This window comes from Apteryx mantelli, chromosome 3, assembly GCF_036417845.1.
Source record: "Apteryx mantelli isolate bAptMan1 chromosome 3, bAptMan1.hap1, whole genome shotgun sequence".
Lineage (NCBI taxonomy): Eukaryota > Metazoa > Chordata > Aves > Apterygiformes > Apterygidae > Apteryx > Apteryx mantelli.
Genome location: NC_089980.1, coordinates 13633156 through 13652413, shown reverse-complemented (window position 1 = coordinate 13652413; position 19258 = coordinate 13633156). Strand labels below are relative to the sequence as shown.

At 46.5% G+C, this 19258-nt stretch overlaps 1 protein-coding gene across 1 annotated transcript; it reads right to left on the bottom strand.

Annotated features, from left to right (window-relative positions):
* Positions 1-4674: 4674 nt before the first annotated feature.
* Positions 4675-16888, bottom strand: LRRN4 (leucine rich repeat neuronal 4). Its single transcript, XM_013949936.2, has 5 exons — positions 16816-16888; positions 13237-13963; positions 11202-11406; positions 10487-10624; positions 4675-9297 (listed from the first exon to the last, which is right to left on the bottom strand). The coding sequence occupies exons 2-5, from the start codon at positions 13922-13924 to the stop codon at positions 7938-7940; spliced, it is 2391 nt and encodes a 796-aa protein (XP_013805390.2). The 5' UTR covers positions 13925-13963; positions 16816-16888; the 3' UTR covers positions 4675-7937.
* Between the last annotated feature and the right edge of the window lie 2370 nt (positions 16889-19258).

The window sequence follows — 19258 nt, the reverse complement described above, 5'->3', positions numbered from 1 at the left end:
CAAGTATTATCTTCTCCATATATGTGCAAGTAGGTAATATTATTTACCACTGAAGTATGATGATTTTATAGCAGTACAAAATAGGATATTGCACTGTGGTTCGGAAGAGAAGAAAAATACCATATTTAACAGAAACAGACAAACATACAGGAGCTGACCAAATGCAATTCATGGTGATGATATTCAGCTAGGAATACTAGGATAAATATTGCTAATCGTGTGAAAATTTGCTCTAAGGGATTCCCGTGGATTCAGACCATTTTTTAAAGACTATTTTAAAGGTAGCTTCGTCATCCAAGTACAAAGTATAAAAATAAGTCTATAAAAATAATGTCTGTTTCCAAAATCTCAGAATTCTAATATATAGTATCTAAAAAATCGTATTACACTTTAATGCTTTTTTGTAGCCTTATAACCATGAAGTGCTCTGCCAACCTGACACTGGTAGAGGAAAATGTGAAAGAAATGTCTATTTCTTAAGACCAAGGAAGGTATTTCTGTCTGAGAAAACAAAAACTGGTCAGTCAGTCAATGAGAACTAAGTGTAATAAGAGACACGGACAGAAACTGCTGAATGAACAGTCTATGGGACATGGATTGTTGCTACTATTAATTCTCAGCACTTCTGCTTTCTGAATAAAAACAAATGGGCTCTTCAGGACAAAGCCAGTAACTAGGTGAACAGTGGCCCAAAGGAAGTCTATTTTCCTGTGTATCTGAAGACTGAAGTTGCAGCTCTGACTGAAGCTTTTCCCTTTGTTGGACATTCATAACATCTCTGGAGAGGGTTCGTCTGTGTGTAGAAAGGGTTGAGCAGGCCAAATGCAATTTCTGGAGGTTGATTCCTGCTGGAACATTGGGATAAATGCTACAAATGCTGTGAAGAGTTCCACAGTTTCTTTAAGGGGTCCAGTGACAGCAGCGATGGGCTCTCCTGTATCCTGCCACTGTTGTCAATGAAAGGTGTCAGAGCATCTCTTTGAGACTTGTGTCGCTCTTTCATATTTAGTTGAAATTGGCTGACTTTCCAATATTAATGGGTAAGGACACACAGATGCACACACAGGGGCTCATGGGCAGTGTAAGTTAGTAAGTCTTGGTCTGTAAGGTGCAGGCTGAAGTTCTTCGATGAAAGAATAAGGTGTTTCCACATGCGGTAGTACCTAGGAGGGATGATTCCACCCTCTTCCTCTAGGTGACAGCAGAATACCAGCCTTGCTGTAAGGGATCTTTTCCTGAGTATATTTCAAAGTAATATTATTATTTGTTGTCCTACTTGATGATTACTTTTTAAAAAAGCTGGAATTACTCTTGCAATATACAGCCCTGCTTCAGAACAATCTCTGCATACTTTGGCTGGCTGATGAAAAGAAAAAGCACCATATGAAATTTGTTTCCGCAAACACCAAGCGTGTTCACACCTGTGATAAATACCTCAGTAGTTCACAGGTAAAGTGCTAGTCAGATGCTTCTTGACAAGCAAGAGCTTGAACCCTCAGAGGCATCCTCATGTCTAACACCAGGTGAATGCATTTTTCTGGAGATCACTGCGGAGCTGCGGGTCCATGCCAGTGCGGTGCTTGCCAAGTGAGTGCAGTGGTTTAATTTTGCTTCCTTCCACGAAGAAGCTGATAAAGTCTGTGGTATGATGCGGGCTGCCTCTCCCCCAGCAGGCCCATTAAATGCCTCTTGCCCTTCGCAGCCCGGCTAGCCGGGGTGCCTCCCAAAAGCAGGGTCCCTTCTGTAGCAGGGGCGAGTTGCGTGAAGTGCCTTGTGCTGCTCCTCTGCTGTGCTGGGCTCTCCCACCCACCTGCTTGTGCCGCCCCGGCCGGGGCTCTGGGCGACTGCTTTTCCACATGGTGCTTGTGGCACTGAAGACAGGGAAGTCCCTCTCTGTCCCCCCGCAGCCAGCAAGGCCTTTGCCTGCATGCCTTCTGGCCCTTAGAGAACCTCGTTTTTTCAGCAGTCAGGCCTTTTCAGCAATCAGCCTCTTATCCCAGAGGTCTGGAGTGTTTCTGCTTCCTGGGAGTCTCCACGAGACTCGATGACTGATTTTGAAATGTGGAGCTGGGAGAGGGAACAGCATGCCTCTCTGCCATGGCATTCGGGGGATGCATCCATGTGCACTGTTGGCTATCTCAGTCCTCCTTTGCTTGAACTTGGTCACTACAGAAAGAATAAAAAAGTTGACAAGGGAATGGAGAAGGTTCTTAGGAATGCGGATAGCAATGGGGCCTTAGGAAGAAAAGCCAGAAGAAGCTTACACAAGCTGTCAGGAAGCACGTTTAAATGTTCTCTGCAGTTTTCCCAAGTTATCGTCCTGTCATGGAGATAAACAGGACAAGAGGTTGAACTGTTAAACAGTCGGTGCATTACTAGCTATCATTTTTTGGTAATAGGTCGGCTTTTGTTAGATTTTAAAGGCATTTAAGAGATGTAACACAGTCACCCTGTCACAGGTTTATGTCTTGCAATTGGAGCTACAGGAATGGATTTGGCGTTGGGTGTAAATAGGAAGAGGGGGAGGAACAAGCAGGTGGAGGAGAGCTGGGAGGGAGGGAACTTTCTCAGAAGGCTTTACTTACTTCAGGAAACGTTTCCGATTTGCTCCCCAGGTGCTCTCCTCGCTGCCCCTGTCCCAACCAGCCCTGTGAGAGCAGGGCCAAGTGCTTGTATGGATCCATAGTAATGAAAATGGAGGAAACCTCCAACCTGGTTATTGGTTGTGTTTATAAAGCAACAGGAAAGACAACGCTGTCTTTCGGGTTGGGAAATGACACTGACTAATTTGGATTTATTTTTCTGCAATTATACCTGGATTATGTAGAAACTAGAAAATGCGCTTCAAGATAATTTTACCCTGGTGATTATAATATTGCTTGCTTTTTAGTGTTTACTTTTTAAATTGTTAGGTTCAGCTACAATAGAAAATGTAGAGAGAATAATGTGGTGATTCAGTTTTTCTAAAAGTAAATATTAGCATTAAGCACTAGCAATAAGCAGTGCTTTTCAAAGAAATGTTTTATACCTGAATACTTACTTTGTAAATATTGTGATTTAGCCAAATGATAATTGTGCTTTTATCAGTCTACCTAGTCTTGGGCTGCAGCAGTTATTTAAAAGAAACATGAGTTCAGGGTGCGAATGCAAGGGGAAGCTTTTTTTATCCAAATCGAAATTTGTGAAGTACAGCAGAAAAAAAAATAGCTTTTTTTAACTTTAAAATTATTTAAGAATTTAGGTATGTATACAGTAAATCCAAAGAAGAGTGGTTGTAGCTTAGCAAAAATAAGAGGAAAAAGAGAAATAAGAGAAGCACTGATTCCTATAGAGGAAAAAAGACAATGAAGTAGAGAGGAAAGTTGGTCATTACTAATATAGACTCAGAACTAGAGTCTATGTTAGCAGTGATAACGAAAAGTGCTAATGAAAAAAAGAAGTTCCCAGCCTGAAGCAGGTGAGTGCTTACCATAGGTGTCGATAAATAAGCATTCTGCTTTGAGTCCTGCTGCTAAGTCTTTTCCATGCCCCCTGCAAAAGGGGGGAGTGTGACGGGGCAAGAGAGGGGCACTGACCCTGCCTGGGGGTCTGTGCTTTGGGAGGGCTAGTCAGCCCCGATGAAACCGGGCTGCTGAAGGTCACTTTCAGATGGAGCAAGTGGGGGACACGGGAGTGGGACTTACATATCCGCTTGGTTCCTAGGACAGGCAGTTTTAGAAAATGTGAGGCTCTGACATGGTGCATTGGCTTGAAGGCAGCGAGGGCCTGTGAACAGGCAGGAGAGACTGGAGTGGGAATTGGCTTGGGGAATTGGTTGTGGTAAATGTGCATCTCACGATGGGGAAAGGTTCAAGAGACTGAGGCGGGAGAGAAATAAATTGTCTGGGAGGTAGTATCCAGTACCTGGCTTGACAGAGGGTGCTGTTTATACGGGGACATCATACGAAGTCACAACCAGTGTGGGACTGCTGTGGATTTATGGGGGATAGGACTATGCAGACTTCCCTCTCTGGCTGAGGGCAGAGTATGCTCTACCTGTCTCTGCCAGATGCTGCTTTTTGGGTCTGATCTCGGCTGTGACCCACGTAATACCTCCAAAGCATATTTAGCAATATAGTTCCTGAAGTTGGACAGTAACAACGGGACTTGGTCCTCCAGTCTTTTCTCTTGCCAGGGAATAGTGGAAGCACAATAGTTTGTTTTGCACGTGTGCGATGCCTCTGCCTCAAGCACTTTTCTCCCTCTTCCCTTACTGGTTACACTGTTGCTCAGCTAATACCTTGGTGCCTTTTTATATAGACAGACTACTTAAGAGCTGCTGTCGAGTGTGCTGCCTCTACAGCAACAGCTCCCGTAAACTCAGTCTTGTCCTTTGCAATGTATTTCCTGGGAAGGGGGGTGGTGGAGTTATTTAAGCGTTTTGTTTGTTATTGGAGCCCTTCCAAATGTGCAAAGCTTTGTGCAAAGCTTTAGGTACCATCTCTGCAGCAGTCCAGAGAAAAGTGGGTGTTACTCAGCAGCTGGGAGAAAGCTCCACTAACATAGCGCTGAAAAGGGTGGTGTGCACAAAGATTACATCCCTGTTACGGGACTGTTAGCTATTGCTGCCAGTGGTGTAAGTAAAAGGTTAATGCAAGGTGGGGTTAAAATGAATATACACACTTACAATCTAAATGATATGGCATCTTTCCCACGCTTTATTCCCTGTCTGGAACACACAGACAATGGAGTTTATTCACGTTTTTACTCACCGCTGACTGTTACAAGCCACAACAAGTGGCTTATCTCTGTTTGCTCGTTGGTGGTTGTTGAACAGTGACTTTAGGGGACGCTCCGGAGCAGGTCTTGCTACGTGGCAGCCCGTGTGCAAGTGTGGCTTGGGAGGCCCCCAGGTCAGAGTTGTTGGGGGTAGGGATGTGGGGCTGGAGCAGCCTGGTTGTTTGGCGCTCGCTTTGGGTGGGGGCGAGGGCCCTGGGGGTGTACCTGCTGCGATCCCCCACTGGAGGTGGTGGGGGAAACAAAGAGTGCACAGATCAGCTCGGGAGCAGCTGCGGGCAGCCCCGGCTTCCTGGCACAGCAGGTCTCCCCCCCAGGGCTGTGCGCTGGGAACCACCGGCTGGCTCTTCCCATCCCAGGGCTATGAAAACACAAATGGGAGAAACTGAAAAAGAAAAGTAGCCTGCAAAATGCCTGGGCTGCTGCAAGAGGTCATCAGCCTTCTGGGAGATCCACAGGATCTGCTTACACTGCTGGTATGCTTGGATGGAGGACGGTGTATAGGGCTTGCTGAACTCTCTGGATGTGATTTGCTCTCTGAAGGGCTTGAAAAGGGATGTGCCATTTCCACTGAGTTCCGGCTTGGTCTGTTTGTGCAGCTCCACGCAGAAGCTATGACGCAAAATGACTGTTGTGCTCAATTACGACGAGAAGCAGCTTGCAAGTGCTCCCACATCTTCGTGCAAGGCGTCTGCCGGGCATGGAGATGGTGTCTGTGCCAGCCCGCTCGCCTGCAGCCACTCTTCAGTGCTCCTGGGAGTCCTCTGAGGTGATCGTGCCGCTCGGCGGCTTCCTCTGCCGTATCCCCCATACTGCCAAGGCTGTTGCCTTGGGCAAGTTAGTGTCCTCTTGTCACTGATACTCAGCGATGGCAAATCCTGTTCCTCAAAGACCTCCTTTCACTGAGCTTTGTGGCTTTCTAGGTAAACATTGCAGTGATTATGAGTTGCAGTTTAGTGAAGAGTAGATAGAAACATTCTCTCAAAATCTCATTTTAAATGATGTCCTGTTGCTTTGGACTAACTCATAGTTAAACTGGAACAATCTTCTTTATTTCTAATTGCAGGATCATCTCTGGAGTTAATCTTCAAGAATACACATGTTGCTATTCACAAATCTCTTATTTTGGTCCACTTTGTTTCTGTTTACAGCAATACCAGAGACCCCAGTCAAGGTCTCTTGGAGCTATGTTGAACAAACACAGGGGAATATATGATCCCTGCCCCAGTTTGGAATAATACAAGTCAAAGACTGAAGGTTCTTGCTCACTGCAGACAAAGTTAAAATATCACTTGCGCCTATTTAGACCTTCCAGAAAAATGCAGGAAAAAACCAGACCTGAAATAAATATGAAAAATTAAGTCCAAACAAAAAAAGTTCTAAACTACCAGCAAGTGAAAACAAAAGAGATTTTTAAAGTGAAAGATGACGCCATCCCGGTTTCTCCATTTGCGAGTCACTTCTATTGTAGGTTTGATTCCTGGGGTGCAGCCAAGCTCAGCAGCTCAGGATGGGCACAACAGGAATTTGCCTGAACATCGGTCTAAAGATGATGTCATTGCCAGCACTGGTGCAGGGGAAAGGACAGACTTGCATGAAAGGGCTGCAAGCCCTTAGCCGTGAGCATGGCACACCCCATTTCAGGCGCACTGAAAATGAAAACCGTCATGACATCAAATAACACAGATTTCCCGTTAATAAAAATTATGCTTTACTATATACCTAAAGGCTCCAAAACAACAAAGTGTTTGAGTTCGTTTCTCTGGTTAAACACTGTAGATGGTAAAGTCAACACAAAGGTCAAGATCTTTAATAAAGAACCAGTCTGTAGATCTTACTCTAACTTTTATTTCCATTAATAGGGGGAACATTAAAAATAACTGACAGAACAGAAACTCTTTTACACTGTATAGCACCCTTCATTCTCGGAGATCTGGGGGGAATTTACATGTTGTATCTATACAGCAGCAGAAACATGCAGTTACTGGAACATAAACATATGGGACTCTGAACAGCGATAATTAAAGGGAAATATTTGATCGGGACAAACACCTCCTCTTACAAAAACAGCTCTCTGAGCTTTAACGGCAAGATCTCTCAAAGCTGCTGAAAAACTTGGATTCTCAGCATCTATTATAATTTTTGTTGCAGAAATTAGCACCCAAAAGTATGTTTGAAAAACCTCTGCATAAATGCATAAAAATCTCTGCTGCTAGTGGATGGGATTTCAGTTTTTCAAGCCACAGCAACATGCACATTAAACTGTGTCATTATTTTGGTCTTTGCCTCTGCATGAGGTAAATCATCAGCCTGCTAAATCTATAGATGGAATTGAGAGTCATCTCCATTTAAAATCAATTGTGAAGCAAATCGTAATGTACTGCCCCCTTCTGTGGGTTACTGCTGTATTTCAACCTCCTTACTGCCTGCTCACTGCCTGTAAATGGTATTGCAGTAGCGCTTAGGAGCCTCGGTTATGGAAGACATCATACGAAGTCACAACAAAACAATTATCCTTGCCTTAAGGATCCTGCAGTGTCCTGCTCTCCTTCTTTGCATTTAATTTTGATGTTTCTTTTTCCTGATCTGAAGTTGGGCTGAACAGTTGTGATCACCAGTGTTATTTACTGCCGTTAGGTGTGCACAGCACCTTGCAACTGAGCCCAAGGAGATCTTTCTTTTGCTCCTTCTAGTAATACTGTCTTTTTGGATGATACCTTTATGTAGACGTTAGAAGAAATCAAACAGCAACTTCACTCTTGTGAATAAAATCAGAGTCTATCTTGCTTGGATAGATGAGCCCTGGATTATGGTTATGCACAAACTGTATCCATAAGAGGTACTGGAGGCAGACAGCTGGCAAGACAACATCTCACTGTATGAAATGTACAGTAGTATATTTGTAGATGATTATAAAAGATAACTCTGCAAGGTTAGTGTCCAGGTTTGCTGCTGCTTAGTCCATGAACAAGAGCCCAAAGGCTTCTTTCTGTTCAGCTACCTTCATTTTTTTTCTTTTTTGTGTATTTCTTTCCCTTAGAAACATGAGGGCTATAAAGTCTGATGTTTCCTAGTTTTGCTGAAGAACACTGAGAGTCTCAGGGAAACACACCAAAGTGGTAAAGACAGTGAGCTTTGAAGTATAGAGCAATCACCTAGAGCTAATTAGTTGTTTGCAGTTTTAAGGGATAATCAAATGCTGGGTTCTTATAAGAGACAAGGTGTGTACCATATTGCTCACTAGGAGGCTTTTTGCATGCCTTACACAGACATATAGACAATACAATAGTGGAAATTAGAAAGAGTCCACTTGCTGCAGTCAGAGCAGCAAAGACAGACTTGTAGCTGGGCTTTGTTTTAAATTTGGTACATGGATTACCTGAAATTTCCTGACTTGCCGTCTGGCTTGATCCTGCTTTGTTTAAAGCAGTCACGCAAATGTGGTAAGTGGTGTATGGTAATAGATTATACAGTGTGTACTGCCTTGCTGTGGAATAAATATTGTCCAGGACAAACTGCCTCTCCTCATTGCCTTGGGCATGAAGCATCAGCTGGTAGGTATGAACAACTGAATTTGGGGCACACCAGTGTATCTGTGCAGAGCTGTCCGTAACTTCAGACACATCTCTGAGTCTTGGTGGATCTGGAACCTCATCTTCTCTCGAAATGCCAGGACATAAACACTGGGATGCACTCTGAAGCTCACTGCATGGTTTCTGAAGGTGTCTGCAAGGATTGTAGTCACAGGAGGTGTACACAGGTTGCACTGGGGTTTCTGTTGTCTGATCATCGTAGTCATAATCATCTACATAGTGTATCAATGCTCTGGTGAAGGCAGGATCCAACTGAGCGTTGGTCTTTGTTGAGTTCAGCTGTGGTAGGTTTGTCTGTGCTGTACCTTCCCCAGTGTTAGTAGCAAAGGAGTGAATATAATGGTTGGTGGCGTCTGGATTTACTGTTGCTGTAGCAGAATAATCGCTAGTAGGCTGGTTGAAGAGTCCTTCCTGGGGAAACACAGTGTTGGTTGTTGTGAACTCCTGATCTGTTTCACCTTCACTCATGGAGCTATAACCTGAGGACTGACTATAGAGCTCTTTGAGAAAACCCGGGGAGGTGGTTACCAACGTGAAGGAAGGGGGATTGCTCATGGATTCGGAAACTGCCTCCTCCTCGTGGGAGGAACTGTTGACCTTTGTGAGGATCTGCTCAGTTGGGTTTGCTGCAGTTGTGCCTGTTATATTCCTCTGAATTAGGAAGCTGCTGAAAGTGTCTTCGGGTAGTGAAGCAGAGTCTGTTGTTGATGCCGCTGTAGTAGTGGGAGCAGAGTCTGTTGTTGATGCTGCAGTAGTGTCATCATAACTGGTAACGCTGAAAGCACCGTCTTCAGGAGGGGGTGTGTTTGAATCTGGCAGCGTGATGTTTCTTTCAGATTGGCATTTATCATAGAGCTCTAGCAATGAAAAAGATGCTGAAGGTCTGTCCCAGTCTTCTTGGGATGTGTTGCAGAAGGTGTCCGATGCCCTGTAGAGGGAACAAGTTAGAACAGACAAGTCCTACAGGAGCATTTCTGACTCCTATAAGGCTGCTTGGAGTGGCATTGGGAACTTCCTGTCCAAAAGTAGCCTTTACGTTAAAGGAAACATGAAACCTGGACCAAAGCTAGGTAGTATTGATGATAGTCCTGTGCTTGACTGATGACCTTCCACAGCACTGTGATCATAGCTGACTGGCTCTGTGTTTTTTGTAAGGTGCAGGAATATCTTTTGCCTGAGAGGAAGCATCCTTTGGTACAAGGAGTGTGAGCTTTAGTAAGAGTACTGGGCATTAAGGCAACTTGTCTTAAAGGATCAGATTCTAATGCTACACTAGGAGGGGACTGCATAGAGAGAAGTGTAACAGGGTCCCCCGGATCCTTAAGCCCTGCTGCTTCAACAGCTGGAGCTGTGCTGGCACTGGGCATGTTTTTAAATGACTGAGCTCAAGTTTGTTCTTCACTCAGTCTTTACATGTTTTCACTCAGGCTTTACATGTTTTCAAGAGAATTTAAATGTTAAGCCCACCCTAATGAGAGACAATCTAATTTTAACAATCTACTTCCCTGCTCTTTCCACTATATATGACATATCTTCTTGGTGGCCTTTCAAAAGGAGGAGAGCTCATATACAAGCAAAGCATTTCTTTAAACTACATGCTTGTAATTAGTCTGCAGAAATATTGGAAAGCATAGAAAAAACTGGTGAGAAATGGTACTGTTTGCAAGGAGTTTGTTGACTGCCTGTGCTGATCTAGGCTTTGGGAATGAGAGAGCAAGGAAGAAATAATTTGAAATGCTAAAGTGCTCATAGTCTTCCAGTTCCTGCTCCCATGCTGGCCACCAAGGCCACCTAGCCAGCTGATGTTTTATCTTCACCTAATAGAGAAATATGAACTGAAAGGGGGAGAAAATAAGCTATTCTCACTTCAGGTAGAATCCACAGCTAATAACACTTTGTAGTGTTCTACATGTCCCCATCACATTTGTCCATTTCAAGTATAATTTAGCCATGTTTTGTCCCTAAAGGGGACTTTATTTTGCATTTCTACCTCTTGTGGAAGCGAAGACCAAATAAAGAATCTGAATAATCTAGCAGTGAATGTTTTGTCCCCAGATAACTTGCAGCAGTAAGTTGTGGCTGAAGAGCATTACTTACATCTCCTTGAACTCACTTACTTTTGCAGCACAACTTTCTCAGGCTTGGAGAGCAGCCAGGAGAGCCCACAATCGCATGATAGGGGATTTCCATGCAAGTCGATGATGATGCTGTCGGATGAATTGATATTCCAAGGACTAAAGGAACTCAGGTTACAGCTACAAGATGACAAATACAATAATTAGCCAGTGCTGGGCTAACTTCCAAAGGCTGGAGTGTGCTTAGTATCCCCATGTGTGCAAGACACAATGCAATCTTCCCAGTTCCCTTGGAAATAGCAGGTTACTAACACCACTGTGCTGCACTTTAAAGTCCAGGCTAATACCTGCATATCTCTCTAATATGCACAGTGTGGTTGCTGTATGCTAAAGCATAACAAGGGCATCATAAGAGGAGAACGCCTTTAGGGATGGCAGCTGGAAAGGGAAAGCACCTAGCATTTGGCAAGGTTGTTCTGTGAAAGATGGGCTCCTCTCGGCCAGCATGCATTCAGCCCCACTTTTATTTCATACAGTGTCCTTTTTCAACTTTTCTCTAGCTTCTTTCTCACCCTGCTTCTAATGGCTTGACTTTCTCTATGCCAGTCATTCTCTTTATGTTAATTGCCTCTCTCATCAGCTACTAAAGTCAAATGACTCAAATAGGAAGATCTTGCTTGCCTGCTCCCAGGCAGCATTTTGCTGTGAGGCAATGACAACTTTCCATGGGGGTGAGCAAAAAAAGAAAACAACTCACTTCTGGAATGAGAGATGGCTCAGATGAGGAGCATTGTCAAACATCTCTGTCCTCACGAAACCCAGCGAGTGGGAGTCTTGGCAGTTCAGCTCTCTGAGGTGAGGCATGGACTTGAAAAAGTCAGTATCGAGGCTTCTTAATTGTGACATCTTTGTCAGGTGAAGTGATCTGAGGTTGAGCAAGTCTCTGGTCCACTCTGGTTGAACTGAAGCAGAAAAAAGGGTTAATAACTGTTCCATAAATAGAGCATTGCTGTGGATTTCTGCCTAGAAATAAGGAGACTGAACTGTATTTGTCCACTGACAAATATTACTGAGATACTGCCAAGTAGCACACACAAAAATAGAGCCCTCTCCTTGCAAAGCATGCCGAATTTGTTAGTGACTTAATGGGAACTGTGGCTAGGGTACTGTCAGATAGAGTTTTAAATTTGTAGAGATGTAAAATATCTCTGTGGTCTCCTGCAGCTATTCTCTGTGATAAAGAGATAGAACAAAATGCACAATATCAATACACCAGAGTATAAATACCTGTGCAATCCCATTCTTGTAATATTACCTGCAGGCCTGGTCATGCCATCTTAGAGAAGGCAGAAGAAAAGAAGGAAAGATAAAGAGAAGGTCAATAAAGCTAATCATAGATATGGAACAGTTTTCCTATAACGTGAGATTAAACGAATGAGGATTTCTCCACTCAGAGAAGAGATGGATGAGGAGAGATTAGAGAGGTCTACAAAGTTCTGAATGGTGTGAGAAAGACAGATAATTTCCTATTTCTCCTAAGACAGGAAAAAAGGGGTGAGGGGCATGAAACCTTGAAGGAACAGGTCCTATACAATAGTGCCTTTTCATGCTGTAACTAAATTGTGCAACTCACTGCCACAAGAGGGTTTAGACAAATTCATGGGGGAAAATTACCAGTATCTCTGCTAAATGTGGGTTGAGGTGAAACCTCTAGCTTGGGAAGTCTCTAAGCTGCTGGTTACTGGAATCAAGGAACATACACACAGGAAAAATCCACCTGTGCTTCATTTCTCTTGCACCCTCTCCATGAAGTGCCACTGTTAGGTCCTCTTGCAAAAAGGACACTGCACCAAGGGGATCTCTGCTCTGACCCAATGTGGCAGTTCTTGTGCCAGTGCCAAGGAATAACCATCAATGAAGCCTCATAGGACCCTTCAGAGACAAGAATTGTTTTTATGAATCAAACTGGTACGAAATGTGACAGAGAAACAGATGAGGTGGCTTTTCGGATAAGGTGTTCAGGAAGGGTTTTCCCATGGCTGAGACGGTGGTCCGGGAGGCAGGAGAACGAGCAGCAAGTCTTGGCTCTGTCTAAGGCCGAGAGCAGCGGGGCAAGGCTTTTAGCATCTCTGCGCCTTAGCACCTCAGTTACAAGCTGAGGCTGACAGCAGGGACAAACGGAAGAAAGATTTGTGCTGTGAATTGCTCAGGGCAGGGACTGTCTCACTGGATGGAAGTACTTGGCCTGTTGTGGTTGAGGAAAAAAAACCTCCCTGCACTACTTCAATACAAGGGCATAAAGCAGAGCGTAACTGGGGATGGGCGAAGACGGATTTCAGCAATGTTTCTGAACAGAGATGGTAATTCCCTCCTGCGTTTCCCAGAGCTAATCTCAAGGCTGACAGCTGGACGGCTATCAGTAGCAGACAGAGGGGTGAGGATGGAGGTGGGGGGCTACGATGGGACGAATGTTGGTGCTGCCGGCTCGCTGCCCTTCCTTGTGGAGGCTGGTTTGTGTGAGGGTTTCTCCCCAGCGGTTACATGACTTGCTGGGGAGCGTGTTGCACTCCCTGAGCAGCAGCAGCAGAGGATGCCACTATTCCAGCTAGTGTCTGTTTGCAGCTTTCGGTGCAAGATGTCCCCCCTGGGATGGGGGGGGCAGGGGGCACTAGCTGGGACAGCAGCAGGCATCCCAGGGCTCAGCCAGGATGAGAGCCATCGTCCCGGCAAAGCTTCTGCTGCCCCCAGCCTGACCAGGGCCTGTGTTTATGGTGGGAAATCTGGAGACTTACTTTTCTCAAGAAAGGTCCCACTCAGATCAAGCATGTTGATGGTGTTTTCAGGCCTGTTCCTGGCCTCATGGGGAGATGTGCTGATGGCAAAGGCAGACTCCCTAATTCCTTTGCTGTCATCCTGCCCAAGAAGAGTTGCAGAGAGGTTCAGGAACTGTAGCCGAGGGTAACAGGAAAAAGCCAGTGGCTGAATTTCAGTCAGTGGATTTCCAGCCAGGGACAACCATCTCAAGTTAGGCAGGGAAGAGGTGTGGCATGACGGCACAGATGACAGCTTATTAAAGCTTAAGTCCAGGTATTGGAGACTGCTGAGGGCTTCAGATCCCCATCTAACTGCTTGGAGACAGTTTTGCCTTAGCAAGAGGGTGCGCAGCTGCGGGAGGTTTGCTATCTCTGTGCTGTTCACTTCTTCTAAGAGATTGTTGCTGAGATCCAGGGTCTCCAGGACCTCCGGTAGGCAGACAGGGAAAGCTGTCAGGCTGCTGTTGGTCAGCTGCAGGGTGATCCAGGTGCTGTTCTTCCGATCCTCGCAGGACATGCTGGTGAGGTTAACATTCTCCCAAGAGTCTTCCTGAGCCAGCTGGAAAACGGTGGTGACATCCCTGGATGCTGCAGTCTCGGCTCTGCTCACTGGGCCTGACGCTGTGTTCCCCACCAGCAGAGAGAGGACGAGCAAGAGCAGAAACATCCTGCTGCTGCTAAGTGGCTCTCAGTTAACTTGCAAGATCTGTTTGGTTTTTGTTTCAGGGAGGGGAAAACAAAACATCAGCATTAAGAGCTAAATTAAAATCCCTCCAGGCAGCTACAAGCTATTTAAAAGTAAAACATTTATAAATGCTTTCCTGTTGCATCCCGACAGTGGAAGTGATAATTAATGTCTCTTCTGTAATTAAGCCTAAGTAAACATGAGCCCTTTGGGACAGAAGTATCATTTGATCTTATTTTAAGTGTACGTATGAGTTTTGATGCAGAAAGCAACCAAGTTATGTCGCATGTCTGGTGTGTACCCCAGTACCCTCAGTGCCAGCGTGGCATCTCGAACAGTATCTCGAAGAACAGCAGCAGCGCAGGAGGTGGGCTCTTCGTCTCGCTGCTCGTGCCACCTCTGCACCGCACAGGGCTGTTGGGCAGTATCAGTGCCACTCCAGGACACAGCTACCAGCTGGTACCAGACAAACTGCAGAAGAGGGATAATATTATTTGGAAACCACTGCTCTCACTGCAGTATTATAGGATTTTATGTTTATACGTGATTGTGTCTTTGCTCTGTACAAGGCTGTTCTGCTGCACAGTATCCAGTTTGTCCATGTCAGTGAGATGAGTTGTCTAATGGGGCAGGCAAGAGGGCTAAGGTCAGGTGCGATCAGAGCAAGGAGTTTTTTCCGTGAGGCTGTCTGTACAATGCAAACATGGATTTAGAGGCAGGGGAAGATTGTCAGACATGAAACGAAAGGATGTAGGAGCCCAAATTTGGCTGAGTTGCAATGGGGCAGGCAGGTAAAAGTGCTTTTCCTGTATGAGGAAGGGCTTTCCTTCCCTCAGGGTAAGTAAGTCAGCTGTGCAACAAGAGCCTGGGGCATGTCTGGGCTCTGCCCAGTTCTGACAGACAGCCACGATGGCAAGTAGCTGTACGGGATGCGCGGGCAAAGTCACCTCCCTGCATCTCTCAGCCCCTAAGGCCCCTTGAGGCTCCCCCTCCTCTTCTGCTCCTGACTCACTGCAGGGCCCCTGGAGCTGTCTGCCAAGTGGTGGCAGGGTTGGGACCTTGCTGCAGGAGAGTGCCCCAAATGTGATAGGCACTCAAATTCCAGGGGGAACCAAGGTATTTAAAATACAACTTCTGAACCACATTTCAGTCAAAGTGGTCAGAAATTGAGAGTGTGCTCCTGGATCGGGGCCAAAGGCCTGGGACCAAGAAGTAGGTTATTCAGTGTTACAAATCCCTCTGTGCTCCTTCCTCTTCCCACCCCAGCTTTGTCCTTGCAACCATCGTAGCCCCCAAAGTGCTTGTCCAGGATCCTCTGTGAGATGGGTAATGAGGCTTAGTTGGTATTTTCCCTCTGTGCCACTTCCCCTAGGGCTGGCCTTTGCCATTCCCCATGCAGACCAAGGAGGACATTTATCCCCTACCTTTTCTAGAAGGTAGAGTTCCTTTGCCGAGGGCCTGGAGAATTTTGTGCCCTCTGTAGGAGGGGGTCATGGTGAGCACATACTGCAACTGGATGTTTTGCTACAGCTCCTTCTCCTCTTTGCTTAAAGCGATTTCCAGGGTAGTTCCAGCCCTCCCTTATCTACCCAGCTTTCCTCTGTCTCTTCCCTTCTGATCTATGCATGTGAGGTCTGACCCTACATAGTGGCGAGTGCCCTCAGTTCTTTTCTCACAGCTGTCAGGAGAAGTGGAGGACCTTTGCACCCTGGAGGAGTTGCTCAGCTCCTTGCAAGATCTGGCTCTTTAATTAAATTAGTGTCCCCAGTGATCTGAACAGAGACAAGAGTGGTAATGTTTTCCTTCCAAGGGCTAGTCGCAGGCAGGCTTCTCTGGGGGGCTATGCTGTAACCGCTCCTTTCCACAGCACTTCCAAAGTCGAACGAGCGCCTCTTTTCCTGCTGTGCTGTCAGACTGAAGTTCAGGTGTACAGCATGGCCCTGTCCACTGCCTCCTTCCTGCGTTCTGCTTCTTAGAAGGGACGTGAACTGTACCAATCTACACACTACATTCAGTTACCTGTATGATCCCGTGCTCCATACCGGATGGAGTGGCTCCATCTTTAACAGACCTGTCCTTGAAACACCCCGAGAGACAAAGCTTTTATATTACATTATTATATTTATATTATATTATTATATTATATGTAAATTACATTGCTCAAAAAGCATGAAGAAACATATAGCTGGCTTTTAAAAATACTTGAGTGACTAAAGATACAAATAAGTATTTCTGAAAAATCCATGAGACGCCTAAGCACCAGAGAAACCTATGTGCATTCCTCTGGGATTTTTGTAAAACCCAGCAGGAGCCTGAAGACCTATTAAAAAAAAAAGGTACAAAATGATTTGTCCAAGGCTGTGCAGATAATCTGTGTCAGAGGAAGGAATTATCACAGGTGTCCTGAGCCCTAAACTAGTGCTTTCCTTCCTGAGCTACCTTTCCTGCTCTCGAGGCATCACAATGATCATTCCTCATCCAAAAATGTATATCAGAGTGGGGGGGTAATTGAAGCTCCATGCTGCATAAAATGTCTCAGGCTTGTTCCTCACCTTATTCAGCTGTTCATGCTGTTCCTAACTACTTGTTTTTCCCTGAATGGCGCCAGGTATCGCCTAGATTATCACCTGCTGCTCCCATCCCAGGTTTGAGGCAGGGACCAGCAGCATAGTATATTTTGGTCACCTGCGTCCTTCTCATCGAATGGAGCCGTGCAAGAGCTGAGCAGCCTCAGGGCCTCCCAGCTGGCAGAGCTGCTGGAGGCCCCCTCCACCGCACATGGCAGCGAGAGGAGGGGAGCAGTGGGACTGCTGGAAGCTGATCTTAGATTCAGTCTTCATCCCTTGCTTTAAACCGCATCCGCTTGCACGTACCTGTCCGGGAGTCCTGCTGCCTCGTGCCTCCCCTCTGCGCGCCTCCGATTGCCTGGCCTTGGTTTTATACGCTTCGGTGACTCAGCCGAGGAGCGTGAAATGTCTCTGTTCTGTTCCCAGCTTTCCCTGCTCCCGGCTCTGCCCACAAGCGGAGGCGAGGTTTGCTCCAGGCCTGCTCCCCCGCCGCAGCTTCCCCCTGCCTGCAGAGGGGGGGGCTCCCGTCAGCTTCCCTCAGCCCTGGTGGGGGGAGGCTGGGAGGCTCCTGCTTCCCAGCGCCTGCTCCCCAGGCATGGCTGCTCCTTCTCTCCTCATCTAAGGAGCGGAGGTAAAGGGAAGGATCAGTGTCTCCCGTCCCAACTCTCACGTCTCCCACCGACGAGGGGGGAGGAAGGGGAGAGGAGTTACTGTGTTTCTTCTCTGGCAGGTCACAAGGATGCAGAGCTCAGGCTCTGTCTGCTGACATGGCCTTTGATAACTCTCTAGACGCCAATAAAAGGTTGGCTTCAAGGGTTTATGCTTCTCTCTAATAGTCTTGCACTTGGGAGTAAGTCCTGGAAATGTTCACCCAGGACAAATGGCTTTTAGCCAAACAGTCCCTCCAAGGAGGCCCTTGGGAAATGTCGAAAGCAAAGCTCTCACCTGCCCCTCCTGCAGAGAGGAATTTCCTCGGCTGAGCGTGCGTCACAGTGTGTCTGACGGGCTTCGGCGGCCTCTCCCGCTCCCCCCAGGAGCGCCTGTGTGGGGGATCTGTTCTCGGTTCTGCATCTGCCCTGCTGAGCGGCTTGGGACAATTCCCTTCCCGCTCCTTCTCTCATCTTTTGTCGGCTAAGTAAGACTGGCAAGGTAAAACACCTCCCACCAAGGGACGTGCTGGGAGCTGGGTCTCCAGGCGTTACCGCAATTCGAGTAATAACTAGGCAGGTCAAAAGCTGAGAGTGAAGCCCAGAAGTGGAAAGGTACGGATTGACAGAGACTCTTCCAAAGGAGAAACAATAGCACAGATGTTCCATTACTGCTCCAAGACAATGAATTCTTAAAGTTTCTGGGGAGAACATGGGTCAGTGCTTTTTTTATTTGTCAGGAGGACAAAACAGATCTGTGACAGGAAGGCAAAACAGACCTGTATACTGTGGTGATAAAGTGCAGATAAAGGTCTTGCTTTCCCCAAAACCTTGAGACTACATGCACACTGACCTTATCTATCGACCGTGTCATTCATTATCTGTGTGGGGAAGGAGCCTTGAAAAACACCAGAACACCCCCAGAACAAGATACGGTCTCTTAGTAGGACTCTCTGGAGCCATCGCGGTTCCCTCCGAGGTTGCCCGAGATGTACGTGTTGTTCCCTTGCGGAATGGTTCTCAGGCAAGACAAACAGTTTCCTAAACGAGGACCTAATCCTACGGATTAACCCTGGTGGAAGGGCTCACGGGGCCGTGCTTGGGGAAGCGTGCCGCCTGGGCGCACGTTGCCTAACAGGAAGCTTTTGGAGAACTGCACTCTGACTGCTAAGTTCCTTGGGCAAATCTGAGCAGGTTAAAAAATTGTGAAGAATTTGCTGCAAGCGTGGATGGAAGGAAAGTTTAGCCCAAGCCACACTGGTGGAAACCCTGCCTTCCCTTCGCCTTTGCAATCCTCTTAGCTGCAAATCCCTTTCAGGGAGGTGGGCTCACTTTGCCTTGGGCTATTAAGTACCCGTGTTATGTTTGCTACTCTTAGTAGTAGCAAACAGTCCGGCAGTTAGCATTTGGCCCATTCGTTTTAAGGAAGGTGGAAGTGAGATGGGGTCTTTTCCCAGAGAGGCTTGATTCTCAAGGAAATAGAGAACGTCTTACAAGAAGTAGAGCGCTCCTGGGAAATGAGATTCTGTTATATGTATTTTCCACTTTTCTTCTGCATTTTGAGGCATTGAATTTTCCTAGACTGTGGGGTGGCTCTTTGCCTAGCTGCAAACTCTAATCATGTGAAATATTACCATGGTGGTACCTCTTCAACAGCAGATTCACCGTGATACTGGTGAAGGTTTCCCAGAGCAGGCAGCGGCTCCCTCCCACCGTTTTTTTTGGAAATCACGTAAGGATGCGGTAGGAGCAGGCAGAACGTTCCCCTCTGCCTGTCAGCCTGGCTTGTTCTCGTGTTGCCGTGTTTGTTCAGATTATTACTCTCCTTTTTCTACTTCTCTAAGGGTTTCAGTGGCAACCTGCGGGAAGATTTAGTAAAGGCAGGTGTTTTTGTCAGTCTTTTTCTGCCTGGGTGATGTGTGTAGTACAAAGAGCTAAACCAGACGCCCCCTTCCCGGGGCTGATTCAGCGCTGCACAAAACCCCTCTCACTGCAGGAGCTGGAATGCTAGGGATGAGCCCTGCATTCCTTCCTAGACACCGAGATAAGCAGAAACATGGGGAGAGCAGGAGGCGAGGATGGTACCAGGCTGTAAAGTTTAA